This window comes from Micropterus salmoides, unplaced genomic scaffold, assembly GCF_014851395.1.
Source record: "Micropterus salmoides isolate LMB-PRFRI ecotype aquatic unplaced genomic scaffold, ASM1485139v1 Ms_hic_scaffold_17, whole genome shotgun sequence".
NCBI classification, from domain to species: Eukaryota; Metazoa; Chordata; class Actinopteri; order Centrarchiformes; family Centrarchidae; genus Micropterus; species Micropterus salmoides.
This window is the reverse complement of record NW_024040817.1, coordinates 29,990,292-30,016,728: the sequence shown is the minus strand read 5'-3', so window position 1 is coordinate 30,016,728 and position 26,437 is coordinate 29,990,292. Positions and strand designations below refer to the sequence as shown.

At 41.6% G+C, this 26,437-nt stretch overlaps 2 protein-coding genes and 1 long non-coding RNA gene across 3 annotated transcripts; 1 reads left to right on the top strand and 2 right to left on the bottom strand.

Moving 5' to 3' along the window:
- Positions 1 to 795: 795 nt before the first annotated feature.
- On the bottom strand, positions 796 to 12,363 carry nr1d2b (nuclear receptor subfamily 1, group D, member 2b). Its single transcript, XM_038724297.1, has 8 exons — positions 11,878 to 12,363; positions 9,224 to 9,454; positions 7,817 to 7,905; positions 7,148 to 7,292; positions 5,170 to 5,855; positions 3,570 to 3,755; positions 3,258 to 3,468; positions 796 to 2,470 (listed from the first exon to the last, which is right to left on the bottom strand). The coding sequence occupies exons 1-8, from the start codon at positions 11,894 to 11,896 to the stop codon at positions 2,274 to 2,276; spliced, it is 1,764 nt and encodes a 587-aa protein (XP_038580225.1). The 5' UTR covers positions 11,897 to 12,363; the 3' UTR covers positions 796 to 2,273.
- LOC119906872 lies at positions 10,137 to 18,323 on the top strand. The gene is made up of 2 exons (XR_005445048.1): positions 10,137 to 11,615; positions 17,525 to 18,323. It is a non-coding gene; the product is annotated as an uncharacterized LOC119906872 (long non-coding RNA).
- Positions 18,324 to 21,874: 3,551 nt separating this feature from the next.
- rpl15 (ribosomal protein L15) lies at positions 21,875 to 24,289 on the bottom strand. Its single transcript, XM_038725845.1, has 3 exons — positions 24,073 to 24,289; positions 23,842 to 23,978; positions 21,875 to 22,232 (listed from the first exon to the last, which is right to left on the bottom strand). Exons 1-3 carry the CDS (start codon positions 24,242 to 24,244, stop codon positions 21,927 to 21,929), a joined length of 615 nt encoding a protein of 204 aa, XP_038581773.1. The 5' UTR covers positions 24,245 to 24,289; the 3' UTR covers positions 21,875 to 21,926.
- Positions 24,290 to 26,437: the final 2,148 nt, after the last annotated feature.

Sequence of the window (26,437 nt, the reverse complement as noted above, 5' to 3'; positions counted from 1 at the left end):
GGATGGACACCTGATGGTGAACTTTATTTATTTATTTCCTGTTAGTATAAAAATGGTATGAACTCCAGGTATGGAGTTGGGACACAGTTAAAATCTAAATGGCCATTTGGTGGTGCTATTGCATCCATACCAAGACAAAAAAACAATGCCTCGTTAGTCCCTGTTAAAAGTTTTAAATCTGTCCTGCTAATGAAAACCTCTTGGCAGAGGTAAAGATTTATTTCACCTTCAGTTTCAGGACTTAAGCTGACATTCATCTTTAGTGTTATAATAATAATGAATGACAACAAATCCCTAAACAGAAAATGAGCACAATGAGCAGTAAAGCTTTCAGGCAGCTGTAAATGTATTGCGGTGGAGTTGTAAGTTGTGTTCACTGCTCTCGCCTCTCTGTGGAGCCAAACTCAACAGGCAGAAAGCTGGATTTAAGAACAGAAGTTCAACACAGACAGCTTTGAAATAAAAATTAGTAAGGAAATGATTTTAGTGTATAAGACCACTCTGATTGTATACTTATCTTTATTATTATTTATACTTAGCCTGCCATACTTGACATCTTTTAAAACATTCAATATTATAAACATGATAAATGACGTGCTGTTGACTAAAACGGTCCCTGGCCACACAACCAAAGTTTGTAAAGGTGGATCTGTCAGGGTTGAAGACAAACTTCTCTAACAAGTATTTAAGTCTTAAGGCCAAAATCAGGCTTGAATTCAATTTAAACACTGTGATTAATTAATTCTGCTAAACTAAATGACATCCAGACAAATCAAATGACCACTTCACAGCATGAACAGCATTTATAAAATTTATTTATATAGATAAATTCATCTATACAGTTATGTATGATAGTATGTATATATTTATATAGAAATCTATGCATACTGCAATCCTTTCACAGAGGAGAACAGAACCACATCAGCAATGTTAACACAATGACAGAAGCTCTGGATATTGAAAGGCCAGACACTCTGAATTCACCGAAAGGGAGCACAACGATGGCATCGCAAAAAGAACACCAGCAACTCAGCTGTCACCTCAACTCTTTAAATTACAATCACTTCAGTGATATTACAATCATATTTAATGTGAAACAGCCCTACCTATTCAGATTAACTACACTCAGCTAAAGTCTGTACAGTTTGAAATAAGACATTATTCAAGCATGTGAGAGTTGCTGGTGACTGCAAACGCCTTCTCTGCCGTCCAGTGTCCCACAGCAGCACCAAGTGTCTTGACTCAACTGCTTAGCAGGTAGGAAACTCAACCCAACCTGGGACACGCAGGACAGCAGACACTGGGATCTCAGAAATCTGTTTTTTTTCTATAAGGAGAAAAAAATATAAGAGAAGGAAATCTCTTTTTTTTTTTTACGTTCAATTCTATTTCGTTGGTTCAGTGTTTCTCCATTTCCACTGATCCATGTGTAGAAATCACAGATACATCTGATTTGTCACAATGCCCAAATAATTTAGAAAAATGACCCACAACACAGCACGTAAAACAACTGCATGAAAAGCCTGAAATAAGACACCGCCTTCTTTTGCTTCCCTAATTCATTCAACATAAACATTCTCTAATTTCTCGTGACCAAACTAGAAAGCTGGGACTGACAGCAGCTTTACGTCCACATGCCTCTCATTGTAGTCTGCTTTCTTTTGTTTTTCTGAACAGAATTCTACCTCATCAGTCATTCAGTGCCCACAGTTTGGTTTGTTTTAAGGGTTACAACATCCCCCCACCCCCCCACCCCCCAATATGAGCCCAGCACCTATTCAAATTAATGTGTGCCATTGAAAAGTATACACAAGTATAATGACTCCTCACTATACAGCTCAAATCAACAAGCGGTCACATATTGCACTATGAATGCAAAAATACCAGTCTACACTATACAGAAAAGTGCTTCTAACATTTTTTTTGTTGTTGTTTTTTGTTTTTACATTTGCAAACATATAGTATGCTACACACAAACACAAGAAACATATACATCAATCAGTGTGTCTGTATGTATGCATTACCGTCACACAGGCAGTCACGCCCTACAGTACAAGAACATTTTATGGTCGTCTTCCTCCTTTAAATGTCAGGTTTGAGCTTTAGTTTACATTTACAGACTGAAGGAACAGAACCCAAAGCCTCATGGGAGGAAGTGTGGAGGTGCACGTGGGGTTGGGAAGTGAGGCGGAGCTGGTGGTCTGCGTGGCCTCCGGGGTCCAGTCGCAGACCGTAAATAGTTTGTGCCTGGGTGTCAAGTACAAGAGGAAACTTCAGGAATGGACCTTGAAGGCCAGCAGCTGCTCAGAGTGCATGTTGTTGAGCGAGCGCAGGTCGGGCAGTTTGAGCAGCAGCTTGGTGAAGATGGCCGACTCGTTGGGGTGGTTCTTGGTGATGAGGCTTCGCAGGGCGCGGATCAGCGTCTCCTGCAGGGCCTCCACCGAGTTCACGTTCTCTATGCCTGAACGATCTGGAAGAAGGGGCAGTTACAGGGTTAGGCGAGAGCTATGGCACACATTTTGTATTCATGTGTGGGGAAAAAATCTGGACAAAAAACAACTTTGTCATTTTGGGAAATAACGCTTTCAGATCCATGTCACTGAATCTACGGACAGCAGCCTATTGGCTTAGCTTATCATCAAGACTGGAAGCATGGGGAACCGCTCTAATGGTTCTGTTAAAAGGTAAAAAAAAAAAAAATCTTCAGAAGTGCTAGGTGGTTTTTGTTACCTTGGACAAAGCCAGGTCAGGCAAGCAAGTTCCCCATTTCGAGTCCTTATGCTATGCTAAGCTATCTGATCTATTTGATCTTCTCTTCTCACTCTTAGCCTGAATGTGAATAAGCAAAATGTTGAAATAATCTCAATATCTCCACAGTCGAAACAGGCCGGTAAGTGGCCTTTGGTTAAGTATGGTTTTCATTTCAAAATGAAAACACAAGCCCCATAATCTTGTTTTCATCCGTCCATTGTTGTTCACCTCTATTTTCTCATCAGTGTCTTACATATCAAATAAAAAATTAGCAAAAGCTTTGTGTACCATGGTGGTTCTGGTTCTCATGGTGGTGTCAGTGGTCCCCAACCAAGGGTTGCATTAATTAGTGTTTGGCAGGGCAAAGTTCAGAATAGAAAAGTTTTAATTTAAATATATTTCTATCTGCCTTCAAAAGCCCATACTGGTCTGTGGTGCGTGCATTGTTTTTTACTTGGTGTAACAAGTGTGGAGTGCAAAAAAGAATGAACTAAAAACAAACCCACCTGCAGAGACCAGAACCACAGCTGTGAAGAGGCTCATCTCCTCCTCACTGAGGCCCAGGTTGATGAGCTTCTCACTGAAGTCAAACATGGAGTTGAGGAGGTCTCCGGCCCCCATGGCTCTCAGAGTGTCCAAGCTGTATTTCTTCCCACCCAGAAAAGTGACGGTGCGGTCCTTCATGTCGAAGAGAGAAGCGAAGCGAACCACCAACACCTGTAGATCACAAACACCTGTCAGTCTTCTGACACCTGCCATAACCTCAGCTTTCCATGACAGCTGAAAAAGATCACATGGTTTAGAAAAACATAGTGTACCTCAAAGGTGCCAGCCTTCAGCAGGCTGACCTGGTCAGGCTGGGACAGATCTCTGAAGCCTGGGATCTTCTTGGCAAACTCCACCACCTCCCTGACAGCAGGGGTGAAGCTGTGGGAAAACTCCTCCCACACCTCGTGGCCAGACTTCTGAGGGTCCACATGGGGAGACGTGTTCATCGGACACACCTGAAGGCAGGACAGGGGACAGAGCAATATAAACTGTCTGTCTGGAGGAAGCATGAAATGATCAAAATCAGGGTAAATCAGGGTGAGGCTGATACAGTGCGTCTGTCTGTTGATGTCAGAAAACTTGGAAGGGAGTTTAGTCTGTCTAAAATAAACAGTAAAACAGTCAAATAATTCAGGACAACAGCTCTTGTTCTGGACTTCAAACATCACCATTGATTTATTTTTTCAATTGAGTTACAGAGAAACTAAATCTGCACTCAAAATAATTTTATATTAATGGATTTCATGACTATGTGTAAACTGAAAGGGAATCCACAGAGACTCATGGAGTCCCCCATGGCTCTAAAGAGCCTTTATTCAATTTTTAAAAATCTATTTTTTTTGACCCACCACTTCGTTTTCAGCAACCACCGTGGGCAGCCTTTATCCAGTGAAAACGCTTGGACAAACCCACTGCAATCTACCTCTCCAGCACCAAAACTAATTTAGCGACTGGTGAACATAGTGGAGCGTGTAGTGGCTAAGAAGCCTGATGTTTTTCTCAGGAGCTGGTTGAGACCAGGGTGGCCGGAAACCAAATCCAAATGAATAGTGTTGCTCTGTGCCCGCTTGATGTTTTCCATCTCAGTTGTATTTGGTGATAGGTGTGTTCGAGATGACTGCGGCTGACTTTCTTTGTGAGCTGCAGGTGACTGCAGTGGCGGGGAATAAAAACGGCGCCGTCAAGTCGGACACATTCTACCTGCGTGAGCTTACTGTGAGATGAGATCAATGACTGATCTCACAGCATTTTAAACAACAAATGCTGCAAGACCAGGCAAAAGGTGGTTCCAAATTTGTGCAGCTGGAGAAAAGCAACTGCGGCCGCCGGACTCGGCGCCTGCAGCCGCCTTTCAATGTCACGTGACATGGTGAATCTTTGCAGCGCCAACGAAAGTCGGGCACAATTTCTAACCAGCATGCCTTATTTTAAGTCCAGCATGCATCGCGGGAAGTCAGCGCTGCTCAACATCGCATGAAGTCAAATGCACCTATGGTCATGTTTGTTTTGCTGCCCCAAAGTAAGTCACTGCTTATATTTAGAAGGCTGCACCACTGCATTGGTGTTTTACAGGTCTCAGTCAGTCTGATTCAGAAGAACATATTTCTCCTGTTCTCAGATCACTGCCCTGGCTGCCAGCATTTCAGAGGATCCGCAGAAAAATACATCTCTGAACTGCTTCACTGTTATGACCTCACCAAACCTCTATGAGAAGCAGTTATTGGTTTGCTATCATTCTGTTTTATCGAACTGCATTCTAATTTATTTTATTTTGAATTCTCATTGCCTTCTAAATGGTATTTAATATACTTTAATGCCTTAATTAAAGCTTGTTTAATTGGCTTTGTGTTTGAAACCTTTTAATCTTACCAGATGCATTCTGTTGCCTCCTCTCCACAGGGGCCCAGTGTGGGCTCCATTGGCGGGGCCCTCTGTGGACGGGGCTCTGAACGCTCCGTGTGTGTAGGCTGGGCAGTGGCTGGAGACGGCCCTCCTGGACAGCCTGAAGGGGCAGTGGCTGGTGGTGTTGTCCTCCTGACCTTGGGGGCCCATGCTGGAGGGGGGGTCCTGTGCTGCCATGGTGACCAGGTTGTTGTGGTGGTTCCAGGCATCCTGCTGCTCCTCTTCACGCAGGTTAGTGGTGTTTTTGGCAGAGCCACTGTTCAGGGAGCCAGTGGGGGGCGGGGCCTCAGGTGTCAGGGTGCTCTGCTCCTGGTTGTACATGAAGGTCTCCTGGTGGGCCCTGGTCACCGAGCCGATCACCTCCTCCTCCCCGCTGTCTGACGTGCTGGGCGAGGCCGAGCTGGGGCTGGTGTCCATGGCCACGGTGGGTTCAGGTTCAGAGCTGGAGTCTGATTGGCTGGATGGAGAGCAGGAAGGGGCGGGGCCGGCATCCTCGGAGGTAGGTTCTGTGGCACTGGCCGGCAGCGGTTTGCCAATAGGTAGGGTCTGGCTGCTGTGCAGCTGGCTGTTGTTCATCATGTTGTTCATGGCACTCTGCATCTCCAGCAGCATGCGTTGTTTCTCCCGCTTGGGGATTCGGCCAAAGCGCACAGCTGAACAGTGAGGGGAGAATCATTTCAGAAGGATTCACCTTTATTTTTTTATAGTGTTGCACTATAAGTTAGTCAGTAATGAATCATGTGAGCAATTTTTATTCTTCAGAAAAGCAGTTAGAAATCCCACCCGCTGACTGAGCCACGCTGAGCTGGGTCAGTTTGCTTCCATTGATTTTTATTTACCAGGCAGGAATGTAACAAAAATAAGGTATTGAGTTAAATCAAGGGATTTAACTATGGGATTCAAAATCTGAATATCTTTGCTTCTGCTGTTCTTTCTAAATCAGTCTCTTGTGAGTCCCCCTATGAAGGCCCAAAAAGAGTTTTATATTAAATCATATCATAAAACGAATATTCAAATGAATAAATACAGACAGAAATCTGGGCTATATCATGTAAAATAATCCAATATGGTATCCATGGGCTCATTATTATGTAATGTTAAAAAATATATTTAATAAGATTGTATTTTTTCATATAACTATTTATTTCATAATGTTTTAATTGATGGATGTCCTTAGTTTTGAACAATTTGATCCTTTATTATAGGAATTATAATAAATAATTGGTTTAGCTGACGCTTTTATCCAGAGCAGAGGACGCACGCCTCTGGAGCAACTAGTGGTAAAGTGTCTTGCTCAGGGACACATTGGTAGATGTTGCAGTGGGAATCAAACCCCGGTCTCCCACACCAGAGGCAAGTGTCTTATCCACTGCACCATCATGTATTAAATGTTACAGTCCCATCACTCCAGGTTTTCAGTTGAATGGTAAATGGACTGTACTTATACAGCACCTAGTCTTCTGATCATTCAAAACTTCTCACATGTCCCATACACCCCATTCACACACTGATGGCAGTGGCTGCCATGCAAGGTGCCAACTGCACATCAGAAAGGAACTAATCATTCACATTCGCTGATGGCACAGCCTTCAGCAGCAATATGGGGTTCAGTATCTTGCCCAAGGCCACTTTGACATGGAGACTGGAGCAGTAAGGGGATTGTCCCGCTGACCTTCTGATTAGCGGGCGACCCGCTCTACTTTCTGAACCACAGCCGTTAGGATATGTACATTATCATTTATCCGCCACGTCTGACTTCACTTTGTTGCATTTTATTTTCCCTCAATAAACCTCAGCCAAGTATAAAAACTTTTGCTGAGATATTACGAGACTGTTTTAAATTTTCGGCGCTTCCACTCAGGTTGTTTGGTTATTCTATTTTTTTTTTTTTTTTTAAATGAGCGTTGCTCCAATGAGCCTGACAGTAACTTCTACAGATACTCACAGTCTCTGGACATTCCCACCATCAGGCATTTCTTGAAACGGCACTGCTGGCAGCGGTTCCTGTTGATCCTCATGATGGGGCAGCTCTCGTTCTTAAGGCACTTCTTATACTGGATGTTCTGCTGGATGCTCCTCCTGAAGAAGCCCTGTGTGTTCATAAAGACAAACAGCGCACCGTGATGACAGGGATCACACAAGTCACGGAGAGAGGGCGAGATTACTGTGAGTGGACACGTCAAAATTAGACCAACATGGGTTTTATTCAATTTCAAATAATGACCTTTAAATTAGTGCATCTTCATGTCAATAACACTTAAATTATTTGCATTTCTTGCAGTTTTGAGATTCATTAAAACTGTATAATATTGGCTAACCAATACATTAGTCTAAAACGTGTGTGTGTGTGTGTGTGTGTTCCTCCTCGAAGGCGTACTGTGGTGTGTTTGCTCCCGACAGTTAACTAGGCCACACAGTAATGTGAAGTATGAGGAGCAGCGGATATATAAATATGGGGGGGGGGGGCAACTACTTTCACTGAGGCTCTGCTTTGTAGCCGTACTTCAACTCCACCCCAAAGTCAGCGCAAGCTCCATCACTGTGTCGCAGTGAAAATAAGTGACTCAGTGTCGTGTGTGTGTTTTTGGAGGGGGGTTCAGAGAGCTACCCTCACCTTACAGCCCTCGCAGGCATGCACGCCGTAGTGGAAACCAGAGGCCACATCGCCACACACCTTACACAGCAGCACCAGGCCGTTGATTTCTGAGTGATACAAAAACACGTTATTACACATATAGTTCGTCTGAAAAAGGAAAACACCAGTGATTTCTGATTTCTCCTTAACTAAAGACAGTTTACGTTTTACATTACTACCAACAATTTTCCAAAGTGCAGTGTGTTTTGAGTGATTGCCTCCAATCCAGCCAGTGACATAGTTACCATCACAGATCACATCCTCACTATTTTTTGTGTGGAGTTCTTTTCTACAATCATAAACTTATTTATTCATTATTATACATGTGGTTATTTTTTAACGGCTTATTTCTGTATTTTAGACTGTAGGCTCGGATATTTAGCCTTACAAAAAGAAGCAACTGAATCATAAGTAAAACACATTTTACATGTGGAGCACAATTTGAAATATGGCAAAAAGCTCACATATAGGCACGTTTCAGATATTTCACATGCAAAATCTCAAGACATCGCCTGTGAATATACACACACACATACACACACGTATCAAAACAGCATTTCCGTGGGATTAATGATAAATTCATATATAGGTTAGTGTAGTGTGAGGGACATTTCGTGTGTGAAATGTATGATGTGAAAATGTGATTTTTAAATGTTGATTTAATGTACTAGAACGAATTAATTTCTCTCCACGCAAATGTTATTCCTGATAGTGAAGAGACGGCTTTTAAACTTTGCGTTGACAGACCTCAGTGTTTCTAAAATCCTGCTTACAGGCCTGTTTCCGGGCAAGCTTTGGTTTCTCTTTTCAATTCACTATGAAATCAACCTGCAGTGCCTTGGAAGGGGTAAATCATAACAAACAACAATTCGTTTTTATCATTTTTTTTTTTATAGTAAACAGTGGTCATCTGAAATACCTCACTTATGATACAATTGAGAAATTTTTTTATCGTACTCTAATTAGCTGAAACTAGCTACCTTGAAGGTAAGAAATCAATAGAATCTTGGTTTGTCATTTTGTTGGTTTATTTTAAGTTAATAAAAACCTTGTGTGGTGCTTTGGTTCTGCCCTAACCCTGCTACTACAGTAAAATTTACACTCACATTTTATTTGCTGGATCCTGTTAAGTTTTTCAGAAAATTCAATGATAACTGGTTTGATGTTTGTCTGAGGCCATAAGGGAACTCGTCCTTAACTGTGCTCTGCTGGAATAAACCACTGTTGGTCTCCAATCATGCATAAAGATCCGCACGCAAAGTCAATCTCTATAAATAAAAGGAAACTCTCCTACCTAAAAGAAGCACTCTCACATTCTCAGTTTGATCAAAGTTACAGATTAGCACAGTTAGCTTCTCAAAACACAAAATGGAGCGATCATCTTACTTGTGATGCCACATTTTGCAGTGGAGGAGGAGCGTCCACTTTTCTGAGATCCTGGAAGGTTTTGGCCGGCTGCGGGGAGCGTGTTGTCAGCCGGCTGACCTGGCCGGTGGCGGCTGGGCGAGGAGCCGTGGGGCGGGGAGGACGACTGGTAGCTGCCGTTGGAGGAGTCGCTGTGGCACGACTCCGGGCTAGAGCCAGAGCTGGACGAGCTGATGTAGGTTATCACGCCTCCTGGTGGCAGAGAGGAAAATGGGCCATGAAGACAAGGACTGCAGCGACACTGTGCAGACATGTGGACAGCTTTCATTTCTTACCTTTAAAACATAAGGCTGGTGATACTATATTTTACTTACTGTCAACAAACCCCATGAAAAGACCTAAGCCAACTATGAATGGATCCTAGTAACAAGTATTGTGTGTATATAAAATATCCAACAATATATCTTCTTTCTCTGAGCCACAGAGCTCCATTGTTGTCCAGAAACTATTAAAGACACATGAGTGAGCCTCACTGTTGCACTGGGTGACATGCTCCTTCAACACCATGAACACACACTCAATAGCTTTGACACACACACACACATACACACACAGCTGCAAGAAATATTCAATAAAGAAACAAATGTTTCTTAATCTGCTGCAGAAAATAGTCCCCAACAAATGCACAATTTAATTCTCTCTCTTGTTCTGTGGTGTTTTAGCATCAAATATTCCAGTCTATTAAATACTGTGACATTTTTGTCTTTTAATTTTCTGTTTATATTCAGGTTTCTGCATGTGGCGCTTTTGTTTTTCTTTACATGATCTGTCGTGGTCGCTATCAGTGCTCATTCCAACTTCCTGCTACTCCCTCACATGAAATGTAGCTGTACCTATCACCAGCCCCAGGCAGATTTGCTGTGGAATCAACAAGCTTAACACAAAGAGGGCAGACCATAATACGACATCAACTTCCTCAGCCAGTAGGAGCCGAGCAGGCAGGCTGCTGCCGCTGAGTCCGTGTTCCCCTTCAACACAGGCTGACCTGATTTCTTCCCCTGCCATTCTCACTGATTAGGTAACAGCCGTTACATAATGTCAGCTTCACTAGGGTGTGTGTAGTAGGTAGTTTGGCCTGTCCCTGCAGCAATTCACATATACAGGCCCTTTAACAAATGTATCTAGACAAACACATTGTACTGATATAAGTGATGCATGTCATCTCAAGTAAATTGACAGTGCACCCCTTGCATTTTTCATGTTGTGATTTTCTGACGAATAGGTATCATTAACTATTGGATTAAATGCTGGCATAAAGGTGGACTGAGACAAAAATAGTACCACATATTCTTTTCCACAGAAAATAGGACAGATACCATAAAATGTTTGTCTTCATCATCAGTTCTGACCTCATTAAAAGGCCCGCTTCATCCAATCCAATGATGTGATATTTTCTCACACATTTCAAGAATATGGTGTTATTACAGACATTAAACTCTCTGAAAATACCCATTGTCATTATATTTCTGTATTAGAATACATGGAAAAATGGCGAAGTGACACTAAAACGCCTTTGTCTACCAAACTTAACATGTATTACTTCTGCTTAGTACATAATTACACAGTAGCCTACTACTATAGTACAAAGTTAAAGAGAAAAATCGTAAGATTTTACATTGGAGGATCAAGTCCCTAAACTTTTTGATTTGAGGATATTGGATTGATTCAGAATGCAGAAAAATATGCTGCATTCCAATCCCATGGGAAATATCAGCTTTTACAAGTCATTCGGCAAACTTAACCCCAAATACCTAAATCAAGTCATATGTGTCCTGTAATGTGATTTTGCAAGCAGTGGTGATTTGTAAAATGGCATGTAATGAAAAGTATTGATTTTATTTTATTTTTTCCCCAATAGGGAATGTAACACACCCACTACACAAATAATTTCTATGGCCGATTTAACAATGTTAACATTAAAACCAGTGCTCAGCTTATATATTAACACATGAAAAACGAGTTGGAAGTAATTTCTAGAAATATTTTTTCAGCCGAAGTCCCTGAACAACACTGCATTCTACGCGTAGATGCTTGTATATCCCAGGGGCCGTGAAAGCGCCACATCTTTCGACGACTTTATTCAACACGCCCCCACGTGGAGCAGGCATGTTCTTTCCCCGGGAAAACTGGGTCACCGCCTGCAGTCTGTGGTCACCGCGAGCTGCCTCACGTGTACCCGCGGCCAGACGCCACACCATCTTGACGGGAGAAATTATGCAATGCGCCACGTCACGACGCCACTCGGCCAATGAGCGGCGACGCACGGGGGAGCGTAAACACTGGTGCACATGGCCAGGCTGGTGAGTCCATGTGAGAAGGGAGGACTGCAGTGCTGATGAAGCTATCTACTTAGGTAATGACAACAGCCCACTGCTACTCCTAACCCAGTTTAATGTTAACACACCAGTGCACGCTACGACCTTTAACATCTTTAAATGCTTCGTGAGAATGTAAAGACTTTTAACGATATAACACGACAGTGCGCCCCATTTAGTTAGCTAGTCGTGCTACTTTCACCAAACGTAATTCCATTGCACCTAACGGCAGGACAATATTAAGTCCAGTGCAACAAGCTGCAGCTCCTCTCATTTCAATTACAGTTAATGCACACTTACCAGCTTTGCTCGACTCCATGTCCTGCGAGTTTGGGGGCTTTCCTCCTCCTCTGCTACCTCAGTGCTGAAGCCGTGTTTCTGTTTGTGTTCAGCAACTGAGAAGTCGCTGATGGCTCCCGGTTGGGAAACTGGCTGTAACGCTAACGTTACAACATTTGAATGAACGACGCCTAAACCCGGTAAAGACCGTACAAACTACGGTCGGTTGTCAGTGACAGACTAGCGTAGATACAATTACAGGAAGAAGAAGAAATCTCACATATCAAACCGAAGCAGCGAGTTTTCAAGATTTCGAACGACGCCGAAATGTCAGTTTCTCGGTGGTGGTCTTGTTCTTTCTGCCAGGAGAGGAGAAACACAGCTGCGTCTGTTCTCAGCGTTATTGAGGTCAATCTCGAAATATGGCGAATTCCACTCAGGGATGGTACAGGGGTAAAGGCTCGACTCTGTCTGGAGGACTGGTTTTGCAGCGACTGTTGCGAGTAGCGATCAGCCTGCAACCATGTGACCCAGTTCATCGGCCCCGCCCTCCCTGCAGTCCTGCACTGGTGTCAATGTAACCCACTGACATAGTTTCACCAATCAAAGTGAACCAAGAATGTTAGCAGGCACGTCCCGTGTCCAAAAAAGTTCGTTGCAACATAGTAGTATGTAGTAATAGTATAATAGTAGTATCATTTTATTTGTCATCATGGTTTGGCCTGAGCCCAAATTTGTTCTTGCACTTTTTATTAAAGGAGGGCAAAGGAAAACTCAAGGATGTCTGACGAAATATTTGGTAATAAGTAAAAGTTTTGTCTCCTTTGCTTTTCATATATTATTGGCAGTATACCTGTTTTGTGTTACTAAATATGTTTTCCTACAGACAGGCTAAGTCATTCTGACGGGTGTAAAGTTGTGTTCAAACAGAAGGTCAGGCCAATTTAGGCATTTGCAAACAAAGTCACTGGACAATTGATTATCACTCACCAATATATGCGTGTTCCAGCTCGTTCAATGTGAGAATTTGCAGAATTTGCACCATTGAAATAGATGTTGACCCATCTGCGCAAGTTGAAAATGTTTCTAAGTTGCACAAAAATGTGCATTTATCCCTCTAGCCTACCAAGGAAACAGCGTGATAATTATGGCACAGGTGAGGTTGTTGAGAGAGGCTGCGGCTGAAATCTGCCAGCAGACAGTGACTCAGCGAATTCTCACCGGAAATGAAAAACAGCGGACAGAACAGCCTACTAACCTTACAACGCACGGCCCTCATCCGAGATGAAAAACGAAGTTGCCAACTCTGACATGGTCTAACTGATTTTTTAGTCCGATACCGATTTCGATATTTGAGATTTTTAAAATCAGATAGCCGACGTATCAGGCGATATAGTTTTTCTCCCCCTTATTTTAAGAAACGCATGATATAAACAAAGATTATCCCTAACATTTGTTATGTTGAGACCTCACCAAGATACCATGACATAATGGAGTATAAAATAAACTTTTATTGTTGTAAATAGTACTTTGAACAAAAGTACAACAAAATATATCAAGGTTTTGATGAATAAGAGTCAAATAAAACTACAGAACTTTTTTAAAAATATCTGATTTGTTATAAATTATGGAGTACTACATCTAATGAACATTAAAGTAAACAGTGTATTGTGGGGGCCAGGAAAACTTCCCATATACTACTACTGCTATTACCACCACAAATAATACCATATAGCATATCTAATGTCACTGCTATAATAATGATAAATAGGGCTCTCCTACATAGGCAAATAATTATATTTTTTTTTTGTCATGTAATAGTTATTACCTTACATATAATCTGCCACAATGACTACTTTCTAAAACATATCGTCTATGGTACTGTGACACAAAGGAAACGCTGCTGTTTAATTAACCTTATACTACATGACTGTCTACAAGGAGGACCTGCAGCTTTGAGATTTCACACTAACGTTTCACATTCAAAAGAAGAGGTGACGTTAGAGAACTTTGTTAGGCAGGAAGCTGTTGTGCTTTCACACCTGCCTCGTTTAGTTCGGTTGAATTGCACTACAGTTCACCTCTTCAAGGAGGTCGCTTTCAAACAAACTCTGGAGCGGTTTGCTTGTGTGAAAGCAAACGAACCAACCACAGGATTTTAGTTAACTGTACATCTGTGTAACGTCGTGGTTACTTCTCTGGTTTGTTTGTAAAACTGCAGTGTGAACATGAACCGGACCAGAACTAAAATGCAACAGCGTATCATTTTTTTCACTTTGACCGGACCAAATGAACCGAACAACTAGTGTGAAAGCATTCTTTTGAAAGCTCACGTTTATTCACAAGTCTGCTCTGGTTTAATCATTTCTGTGTGGGAGACACTGCATCCCTGGATGGGTTAAAATCATTTAACACATCTTGTAGAGCACCATAAGCTAACATTTAAGGTCCCATTAAAGCCTGACTCAACAGAACAAAACACCACTTTAAAACCTACTAGACAACAATTGTTTGCTTTAACTTCCTCATTAAAACATTCAGATTCACTGTGTGAGGACCGCACTGTCGTACATCTTTCACTAGTTTGTGTTATTGGTATCATGTGAGATACAAACACACCAGCATTTGGCCGTGGATACTGTTCAAATAGAGTAGTGGAATCTAAGGCTTAATGCCATGAGGCTGTCAGGCTGTTCTCCCCCACACTGAATTCTTACGAGGTTAAAATGACATGGACGAGCTTCCCTCCTCCCTGTCACAGACCGCCGGCAGGGGATGGCTGAAGCTCCACATTAAGTATGTAGCACCAGGCATTTCCCAAGGCTCTCCCCCGCAATCCCCGCTAATGTTTCCTAGGGGACTACAATGAAACCTTTTTAGGAGTAAGAAATCCCACACTGTACCTTACCACCATTCTCTACCTGCTGTTTTGGGACTTTTCACACAGCAGGTCAGAGGAAACTGTAGCCCCGTGGTGCATGGAGAGGAGAGACAATAGAGGGAGTGAGGCATGTTCTCGGTTGACCATTTCACTTTTTAGGTCAGGGAAACACTTTCAGCTAACGACTAGAATATGTTGTCACTCTGACCCAGTGAATTCATTCAGTAGTAGTTAACATAACAAAGTAAGATATTCTTAACACTTTATTGATCCCTGCGCAGCCTCACATTCCCATATCCCTGCAGGACAGCGATATAAAAGAAAAAGACACTACAACTCTTAATAGTTACAGCACAAAAATGGAAAAGAAGTATTCATGAATCATTGTCATTGTCCCTCCTCGTTCGCCTTTTGACAGAAATTCATTTATACATGAAGAACAGCACCATCTCACTATTTTGTGCCAGAATCCAGCAGATTTCCTGCTAAGTCTGACCTGGTGGTACAAAATGTAAAGTGCGATATGGACTCTAGGCCCCCGATGTATAAGCAATGCAAATGCCATTTCCTGTACATTAAGTGGAATGCAGATAAACATGCAGAACACATAGTTGGCAAACATGGTTTTCTAGAGCTAGGGTGATATAATAAGGTGGAGAGAAAACACTATGAGAAATCCATCCATCCATCCATCGTCAACCGCTTATCCAGCGTACAGGGTCGTGGGACTATGAGAAATGTGAAATTGAAAATAAAACCTAATTCATTTAGGTAGGGCCCTATGAAATCCGTTTAAATCTGTTTGATTTTTTCCCAAACTCCGTGTTTTCCGTTTAATTTTTTCCTGTTTTACAATTTAAGCACATTTTGTGATCACAAAGAGGGATCAACAAGAAAATATAAAAAAAAATAGCAAGCCAAATATCTGGAGAAGTCTGCCGACTCGACATCCACATCCAGCCAATGAGAGCAGGCAGCTACTTTTTCACTTTAAAACACTTCTTACTCACCTCCAGCTCTCTCACAAGACGGCAAGTTGTGTAGTGTGAATGGCACTTCTGCTGAAAGTCGTGTAGTCTGCACGAGCCTTAAATGACCCCAAAACATAGCAGTGCAGTGTTTTTGTTCGTTTAGCCAAATGCTGTGATAAAAACGCTTATGATGCTAGAGAAACCCCACATTTTTATAAATTGCATCTACATTTCTGGAAGATTCTACGATATTCCGTGATTTAGTTGATTCCAGCCAGTTAAACTGAACAATCTATACAATGTCCATCAAAGGATCGCACGATGTACTTTTGTTTGATGAATCACAATATGTGTGTTTCATGGTGGGTATGGAGGTGACAGTGCCGACGATGGCTTACAGGTAGATGTGATGAATTTCATGATATGGGCACTATACATAGCCCCCGCTGTGCATATTGATATGCAGACGTTCTTCAGTCACTTAACTCCTCCTGCCTATATTAGGGGCAGATGGGAAATAGGCTATCAAATTGTTTATTTCAACCAGTATTACTATGGCTATCATAACATATCAATTACAAATCATAAATTGAATCTCATCTTAGAGACAGTCTATAGGCCAAACTCAAGCACAGGGAGAGAAAGAGAGACATAATAATAATTATAATTAATAATTATAACATAATTGTATGCCTTTTCTTTATATCATCTTTTTTTCCACACCAGAGGCTGACGTCAGTGCGAGGAAACTTTTCACATTTTCACCCATGATCTCAGTTTTTATTTTGACTGTCTTGATATCTATTTAAAGTCACATAGGCGTGAAAATGGTTGTTTGTCTTTACTTGATGCTTTTTGGAATACAAATACACACCACTTGCTATTTCTTTCCTCTCAAGCAGGCACAGAACACACGTGCATGTTGACGGCCAGTCCCCTGGCTGTTGTCTTTGTGTTTTTTTGCAGAAGCCATGAAGTGACACATCTGTGCTAGTTCTTTGAATTCACTTTGGTGTCAACACCCAGCTAAGTGCACTTTTTCAGAGGCGCTATTGCTTCAAAACCATAAAACCTAACCTCATTTTACTTTCCCACCGGTGGAACGTGCACAAGTGAATGTATACAATTTTCCATGTGGGGGAGTGGTGGCTTATAGGTTAAAGAAACAGGCGTGTGAGGTCAATCCTAACACAGTCCAGGTGGGGCCCCTAACCCCAAATCTACCTCAGTGGAGTCTATGTAACTGTGTGAGAGTGAACAGCGTAACTGAAAAAGAAAGCATTGCTCTCAGGGTTACATTAAGGTTAAAAATGAGGGGAAACTCTTCTACAATAAAAGGATCATGCCAGACAAGGCCTTACTTGGTAGGCTTATTATTATGCTTCAGGACATGAGCGAGGGAGAATCTGATGGGGGAGAGATCAATACATAGCGAGTGACCCGTCATTTCCCCCTGATTAACTGTATTAATCTGAGGAGCCTCCACCCTGTCGAGAGAACAAAAAGGCCTAGGCTTCCGGTGAAAGGCAGGCTCCTACAATTCAGCTTTAAAATGCGCGACTATAACTATGGCATAAACCCATCACAATCTAATGTAGCCTAAAATTAATCTCAACAGAGCAACCATCAAACTTGCCTGCATCTCCACCATGGCTAAGGGATGCCTCTGTTGTTGGAGCACAAATGACAGGTGAACTTACAAGCCACTGAAGCCACTTCTCTTATGTTTAATTCCATCAGACTTACTTATTTGACACATTCCGCTCAATTTCAGGAATGTTCATCTAAACTAATTATACGCATTTATATTCCTTAGCGTCGGCTCAACCACCGCGAGGTGAGCTTTAGCATGAGACTGGGAAGAGGTGAGGATTTGGAGAGCTATCCACGCACCAGGACATCTGACAGTGCTGGACCAACTGCACACGCCCGCCACAACTTTGAAGATCCTTTGAGTACTTTCATAGGAATGATGGTCCGATTGATGTGAGTGATATTTTGGACAGGCTGATAAACAGCATCGCATCATACAAACCAGTGTAAGAAATTCCTGTGTGTGAACAGCTGTCCCCCATGAAAGCCTGCTGCCCCTTCACTGAATACATGCTGAGGAAACCTGCCTAATTCAGAATCAAGTTCTGGATCCCTGCTGATGTGGAGACGAAATACTGTATCTGGTCCATGGATGGATCTGAGCCGCCCCGCTACTCAGAGTCTCGTGAAGAGTGTGGTTCTGAAGTTGACGGAGCCTTATTAGGGCAAGGGTAGACATACAACACTTTCCTACAAACTCCTGGCCAAGAATACAGGCCCTGTTGGCACCACCAACAAGAACAAGAGGTCACTGCGTCCTTTTGCACACCAGAAAGCTCCACCGCATGACACGAAAGTGATGCAGAACGACAAGCCAACCCTCACCATTTACCAGGGAAAAGAAAAGAAGAATGTCTGCCTCCTCAGCACCATGCACTTATCGGTGGATCCACAAGATGATGCCAAAAACAAAGCCAGGGATGGTTCACTTCTACATCCAGACCATGGTTGGAGTAGATGTGAAACACATAACAGATTCTAAATAAAACGTTTAAACAAACTCTGATAGATCATAGAGCAAATACCCTATATACACTATATATTAAAATAGTCATGACCGTGTTTATTCCTTATCGCTCATATTTCTCAATAAATATATATCAATATAAAAGACAACCTTATTTTTCTTTTGGAATTTAGTTTGTGTCACTTGATGAATGTATGTAATATCAGTATTTACTCTCTTTTAATTAACTACTGAGGGTTATATCTGGCCCTTTAGCTGCTACATGCTCCACTTTGTTCACCAGCTGGTCTCTAACAGCGTCTGTCTGCTGGTGCCCCTTTCAAATTAGGTCCGTTTCTGTCTGCAAACTTTAACCTCCCTCAAATGAATACATAACATTACGAGCAAAAATGCCATGTTTCCATCAAGTTTACCACATTGTTGTCCACCTTTTAGATTGTTATTGCCGTGCTTTTGATTACATCAGCTCGTTGCACCCACTTCTTCTGCAATGAATTAATGGCACCTGAACGGAGAATTAGTGCCACCAACTGTTTAGCTGGATGCGCTCTAAAATTTAATAACGGTAGTGGATGCCTGTTTATTCAGAGTATTGAGGGCAAATTCATAGAAAAAACACTGAAGGAGTTTAGCAGTGGAAACCCATGTTTTTCCACCTAGTTTGTAACAGCGCTCTGTGTCTCACCATTATCTGAGTATTGTTTGAAGTATTCGTCATTTTGAATTGAAAAGGGTTTTTAACTCTCTCTGACTGGCTCGTACGGCAGGTCATGATCATTAGATGTGGTTGGTGTAGTGTTTTCATTTGAAGCGTTGTGTCTGATGCTTTTCTCACCAGTTACACACACTGACGCGGCTTGCCGCAGACACAGGCGTGTACTTAATTTGAGATCTCCTTGACATCTCTTCTTCCTCAGCTCAGCCTTTGACACAGTGGACCACAATGCTTAAATCAGCTGTCTGAAAAATGTTGGCATCAGTGATGTGGCGCTGGTTTGGTTCATCTACAGGTGCTGGTCATATAATTAGAATATCATCAAAAAGTTGATTTATTTCAGTAATTCCATTCAAAAAGTGAAACTTGTATAATGTATACATTCATTCCACACAGACTGATATATTTCAAGTGTTCATTCCTTTTAATTTTGATGATTATAACTGACAACTAATGAAAACCCCAAAATCAGTATCTCAGAAAATTTGAATATTGTGAAAAGGTTCAATATTGAAGACACCTGGTGCCACACTCTAATCAGCTAATTAACTCAAAACACCTGCAAAGGCCTTTAAATGGTCTCTCAGTCTAGTTCTGTAGGCTACACAATCATGGGGAAGACTGCTGACTTGACAGCTGTCCAAAAGACGACCATTGACACCTTGCACAAGGAGGGCAAGACACAAAAGGTCATTGCTAAAGAGGCTGGCTGTTCACAGAGCTCTGTGTCCAAGCACATTAATAGAGAGGCGAAGGGAAGGAAAAGATGTGGTAGAAAAAAGTGTACAAGCAATAGGGATAACCGCACCCTGGAGAGGATTGTGAAACAAAACCCATTCAAAAATGTGGGGGAGATTCACAAAGAGTGGACTGCAGCTGGAGTCAGTGCTTCAAGAACCACCACGCACAGACGTATGCAAGACATGGGTTTCAGCTGTCGCATTCCTTGTGTCAAGCCACTCTTGAACAAGACACAGCGTCAGAAGCGTCTCACCTGGGCTAAAAACAAAAAGGACTGGACTGCTGCTGAGTGGTCCAAAGTTATGTTCTCTGATGAAAGTAAATTTTGCATTTCCTTTGGAAATCAAGGTCCCAGAGTCTGGAGGAAGAGAGGAGAGGCACAGAATCCACGTCGCTTGAAGTCCAGTGTAAAGTTTCCACAGTCAGTGATGGTTTGGGGTGCCATGTCATTTGCTGGTGTTTGTCCACTGTGTTTTCTGAGGTCCAAGGTCAATGCAGCCGTCTACCAGGAAGTTTTAGAGCACTTCATGCTTCCTGCTGCTGACCAACTTTATGGAGATGCAGATTTCATTTTCCAACAGGACTTGGCACCTGCACACAGTGCCAAAGCTACCAGTACCTGGTTTAAGGACCATGGTATCCCTGTTCTTAATTGGCCAGCAAACTGGCCTGACCTTAACCCTGTAGAAAATCTATGGGGTATTGTGAAGAGGAAGATGCGATACGCCAGACCCAACAATGCAGAAGAGCTGAAGGCCACTATCAGAGCAACCTGGGCTCTCATAACACCTGAGCAGTGCCACAGACTGATGGACTCCATGCCACGCCGCATTGCTGCAGTAATTCAGGCAAAAGGATCCCCAACTAAGTATTGAGTGCTGTACATGCTCATACTTTTCATGTTCATACTTTTCAGTTGGCCAACATTTCTAAAAATCCTTTTTTTGTATTGGTCTTAAGTAATACTTTTAAGTAATAATTTTCAGAGATACTGAATTTGGGATTTTCATTAGTTGTCAGTTTTAATCATCACAATTAAATGAAATAAACATTTTAAATATATCAGTCTGTGTGTAATGAATGAATATCCAAGTTTCACTGTTTGAATGGAATTACTGAAATAAATCAACTTTTTGAGGAGATTCTAATTATATGACCAGCACCTTTATCTGTCCAACAGGTCCTTCTCTGTTGGAGATGCCTCCTCACCTCCTGCTCCTCTCTTCTGTGGGGTCCCCTCTTGTTTACTATATACCTACTGTAAACCCCTGTGGCAAATCACATGTAGACATAATATAATCACTGAAATTAGGAATTGGATGTCCAAGTGTCCTGCAGTGGAATGACTCAATCAAAAGTCATAATTACCCATTCTGGTCCCTGCACCAGCAGTTTTAACAATCACTTCTGTAGTTTGTGCTTTTATCTAATGTTAAAAATAGGCGTGTAACCTATGTGTATTTTTCTGTCTCTTGTAGTGTATTCCTGCTATGTCCACCAGAGACATTTACCCCAGATCAGGGTATCCATGCTTTTTCCCTTTAGACTATATTATTGTTACTCACTTTGTTCTGTTATCAGTTGGCAAAACATCTAAAGACTTGTAGCCAAAACTTTAACAAAATGCTGCTAGCAGGCAGTTACCATGTTCTGAGACTGCATCACACCAATCCTGGCTGCCCTTTACAGTGCAGCCGTTTTACTTAAATTGTACATTTGGGATTTTATAGTTTTTTTTTTTATTGTAACAACTTAGTAAAAAGGTGCTATATAATAGTTAAAATAATTGGAATGTAATATGTTTCATAATAAATAGTAATCTGTGAGCCTGCATTCCAACCATGGAATGGACCGATCTTCACAACTGGTCATTCTTACACTCCATTGTCCTTACAGGCCCTGCACACCCACACAGCTGATAGACCTGCTTGTTGTCAACGTGTTCATTTGCTGATGCAACAGGAAAGTGAGGGAGGGTAATCAGGCGGCTTGTGAGGAACTCTAATCAAAAGTGAAGTCCCCAGCAAGATTACCAAAGTTTATAAAGGAAGATTTCTCTAAGCTTTTTGTGCACACTGGTAGTGCGAGTTGAAAAGATCAAGTTCTATTTAAAACAATAATATTCAAACTGAATGAACCAGACACCAGTCTCACCATAAAAAGGGTTGTTTATTTTTTTAATGTACAGACATGTGGCGCGCTCTAACGATAGCGGCGCAGCTGCAGGGTGTTGCGCCTCTTCCAGGCTGCACGGCGGGAGCCTCCGATGGTCAGGTGGAACTTGTGGCCCTTGCCCAGGCCGCGGCTCTTCTTTCCTGCAGATGTCAGGCCACGCATCTCTCTGTGCTTGTGCACAGCCTTTGTGATCCATTGGGTGTCTGGGTTGCGTCTGATGGCCTTGTGGAAGGTGTCGATCAGAATCACCTCAAAGAACTTGTAGGTGGAATCCTCACCCACCCAGTAGGAGCTCAGCACTCGCAAGCCTCCGCAGTGACGGCCAGCACGCTCCTAGGAAACAAAAATATAGACTTAATGATTTTTACTGGCCAAACCAGTAGACTTATCAATCTGTGTACACACAACTTTGTTTGGCACCACTTTAAAGCACTAAAATAGTGCTTTAGTGGCATTAAACTGGGCACATGTTCATATGACAGTGATCATGGCTTAAAATGGAAGACAGGCAAACTACGAGATACGATCAGCTGAACCTTAAAATTCATGCCGACCAATGTGGACACATTCAATCTCACACCTGCAGCTACAGGTTTAATTTAGCAAATACATAACACAAACAAACATCGGCAGTCACAACACTTTGTCCACTGCTTATGTGACCTAAGCTCATTTTACCTCTACCTTTTTCATCAGTAGTCCATTTAATCATATTAAAACACTGAATGTTTTCAGTTTTTAAAACTCCCTGAATTGCAGCATCTTTGCACTGCAGGGCTGTTTGCTTTGGTTCAGAACCAGGCTGATTACTGGGGCTACCTCCTAATCAAAACCTCTGTGCTGAGCAATACAGCCCATCATATGGGCTGTGTTGCTATGTATGAATGAGACAACACCATCATGTACATAACACATTTCAGATAACATCCAACAATTGGAGCTTTCATAAACAATGTGGATATAAGTACAACTACATGCAACACAGCCATTAATATGAGTTCCCACTGTGCTGGCAGAAGAGGTTTCCACTTTGAGAAACTTACTCATTTGGTACATTGTGCTGAAGATGTGCTTCCCCCCCACTGGTTTTTTCAATGCTTAAACAGGCAGTAGGAAAACATGTATAGCTGTACCTACTAATTATTTTCATTACTGATTATCTGTCAATTTTTACTTTTGTCAATATTATATTTCCCAGAGCCTATGGTGGCATCTTAAACCTCCTGGTTTTCTGACCATCGGTCTAAAACCCATAGATCTTCAATTCACACAATATGACAAAGAAAAGCAGAAAATTCTCAGGAGAAGATAAAACTTACTAATTCACTTTTTTTTTTTTTTTTTTTTTTAAATCAGTCAAAATTCTAATGTGCCAGTAAGCTGTGACCTTACAGTAGCACAACCCTGAAATTGAAACAGCTAAATGGACTCCAGCCCTTACTCAACTTCAGCTCTATATGCAACGATCAATTAAAACTTACTATTTAGTGTCAGCAACCCAATATATCAAATTCAAATCCAACTGCTGCAATGCAATCTCCAAGTCTACCTCTTTACCAAACCAAATTGGTACTACACTTCTGACCGACAGGAGCACAATGCTGATACTCTAACATGACCAGGGGAATATATGTTTGTGAGCTTGAAAAATCACAAGGTGTGAAATCACTGAGTGTTTGGAACACACTACAGATGGACAGTGGACTACGCCGTTGTATGGTGTAAACCCAACAGCATTCTTAGGTTCCAGGACATTTCAACACCTTTTGACCTTTTTTAAACAGCCACCATTACAATCACATCAATAGAAACTGACTCATTATGCGGTCCTAGACCATTCTGGAAATTATGGTCAAGTACCATGTGTTCAAAAGTATCATCATACCAGCAAAAACAACTCACTGTTCCATCGCCTTTAAGCCACAGTCTAAAATGAACGTACCTCAGCAGTGGACTGCAAACTGCGGGCAAACTTGATCTGGTTGACGCCATGGTGCACGGGCTTGCCGTAGGTGGCACCCTTGGGCACAGGGCGTTTACGGCCTCCGCGGCGCACACGGACGCGATAGATTACGTAACCTGTTGGAATCACATTAAAAACATGATTGGCAAGGTAGGCAGACATGATGTTGGACCAGACATGTGCAGGTGTAACTCTGGGCTCAGCTCTCACCCTGCTTGGCCTTGTAGCCCAGCCTACGGGCCTTGTCAGGTCTGGTGGGTCTGGGAGCACGGTGGAGGTTGGACAGCTGACGGTACTGCCAGCAACGGACGCGGAGCAGGAAACGCATCACATCGGACTGCTTCTTGCGCCATAACTCCTGCATATACTTATATGCTCCCATGTTGACTTATCTGAGAAAACAAAACATACCTCTTTTAAGTTCTATGTATTATACAGCTTGTTTTTGATGCTATTAAGAAAACGAGGACAACATGCAGTCAGCACCTGCATTTCAATCTATAATAACCTGTGAAACCTGTGACTGTTAACCTGAACAACGCTTACTGAAATCACATTGGAGTGTTTTACTTATGACTTAAGTCTGCAAGTTTTTTCAAACCAAAACACAGCTAGAACTTGGATTAGTTGCTGCCTAGCTCAGGTAATGTTATTGAACAAAAGATTGCTGTATTTTAGATCAAAGTCGATTTAAAAACGTGTAACACTCTGGTTTTAATGGCACATGATTCAAGACCACCGGGACTCCGTACACGGATTTAACTTTTCACACTAGCCTTAAAACTACCGGTAATACACTTAACGTAAGGAAAGGCCACCAGCTGTCTCTTATTAAAGAATACGGAACACATTATTCTAGGTGCAAGTGTACATAAATCCATGCTTTTCGAGTAGCTAACAGAAATAACGCTAACGTTAGCATGCTTGTGTTGGCCGCGTATCTTATCACTCCCTGCTCCACCAGACTGTTCTAGCATGACCACAAATAGAACATTGCACGGGTCAATCTCAAATATATTAAAATAAATAAATAAAAAACTGAAAATATACACAAATGTCAATACAGCATGGTAACATGTTAGCTTTCTACTGCGGCTAGCAGTGTCAGCGGCTACCGGCTAGACTGCATCTCGACACCGTTAAAACAGGGCAGTAATCTGTGTTCTTAACAATGTTAGTCTAAAAATAGTTGACGCTTGTAGATCGTTAATAAGTCGCTAACCGATAGCCTGGGTAAAACAAGTAGATTAAAGTTTATACATGATGATTTTTATGGATTGCGTTTTGTACAAAAGTATAGAAATACTCGCTTACATGATGGCGTACCAGCCGGAAAGAGAGAGGCAACGTACCCAGCATGCCTTATGAAAACGACAGTGACGCATTTCCTTTGTTGGGCTGATAGGAAATGTAGTCTTAGGTAAATCTTCCCCCCACACCTTTTCTTGATACTTTGTGGTTATTTCGAATATTAAACAGGTGCCCTATTTAATATCATTTTGAATTTAAAAGTAATTTTACAACATAGGTTAATCACATAGTATTGTAGTAGGCCTAGTCTAGAAAAAAAATAAGGACATAATTAGTGTGTAGCCTTTATTGATCAAGCAAATTACAGCCATATTGACTACAGACATAACTGCATAAATGAATTTAAATGCATTGACTGTATAGTTCTCTCTATCAGATAACAGTGTAGCTTAGGCTACTTCCTGATTGACTGACCCACTGTTGTTTTATTGTGTACAAACTCTTTTAAGTCCCTTCTTAAAACATACTTTTATAGGAGAGCTTTTCCCGATCTTATTTGACTTTATTTTATCCCTTTTATTTTATTGTATTTTACTAATTTTATATTAAATTTTCATGCTCTTATCTTTTTTTGTATTATTCTTTACACTTGTTAAAGCACTTTGTAACTTGTTTTTGAAAAGTGCTCTACAAATAAGGATTATTATTATTATTATTATTAAACTATCACCATTACAGTTATATAAAATCAACAATAATAGTAATAAGATTATTATGAACAAAAAATCGTGTAGTTAGATGGTGTAAGTGAACTCCAGAGTCACTTGCTAGCAGAGATGCTCTGGTTGTCCTGTAAACCTTTATAAACAAGCTCTGCTTGCCTGGAAATTATTTTATAAGCATGATGTTTCACCAACTAATTACTACATTTGGTATAACAAGAATATTCAATATGAAAAAAAATCACTATATTTTGGAACAGGGGTTGACAATGGTATTGTGTTGGTTTAACAACTTGTCAGTGCTGATGAGCAGTTATTAACGTACAAAGAATTCCTTGCAGAACTCCAGTTACTAGTTAGGCCAAAAGAATATGCAGTGCTTTTGGATGCTGTTCCAAGGCGTGTGCTGCAACTTCTTAGAGATTCAGCAGTCAATGTCTCAATGATCTAACAACTTAATAGCCTAGTAGTATATTCCTAGGAGAAGTTGGCAGTACAAAGAATAAGTTTTTGGATAAATACATCAGGAACTGCATACCAGGTGTATCCCTGTCTCCAGGAAGTTTCTTATGGGCTTAGGGTTATGGAGAAAACTTGGTGAA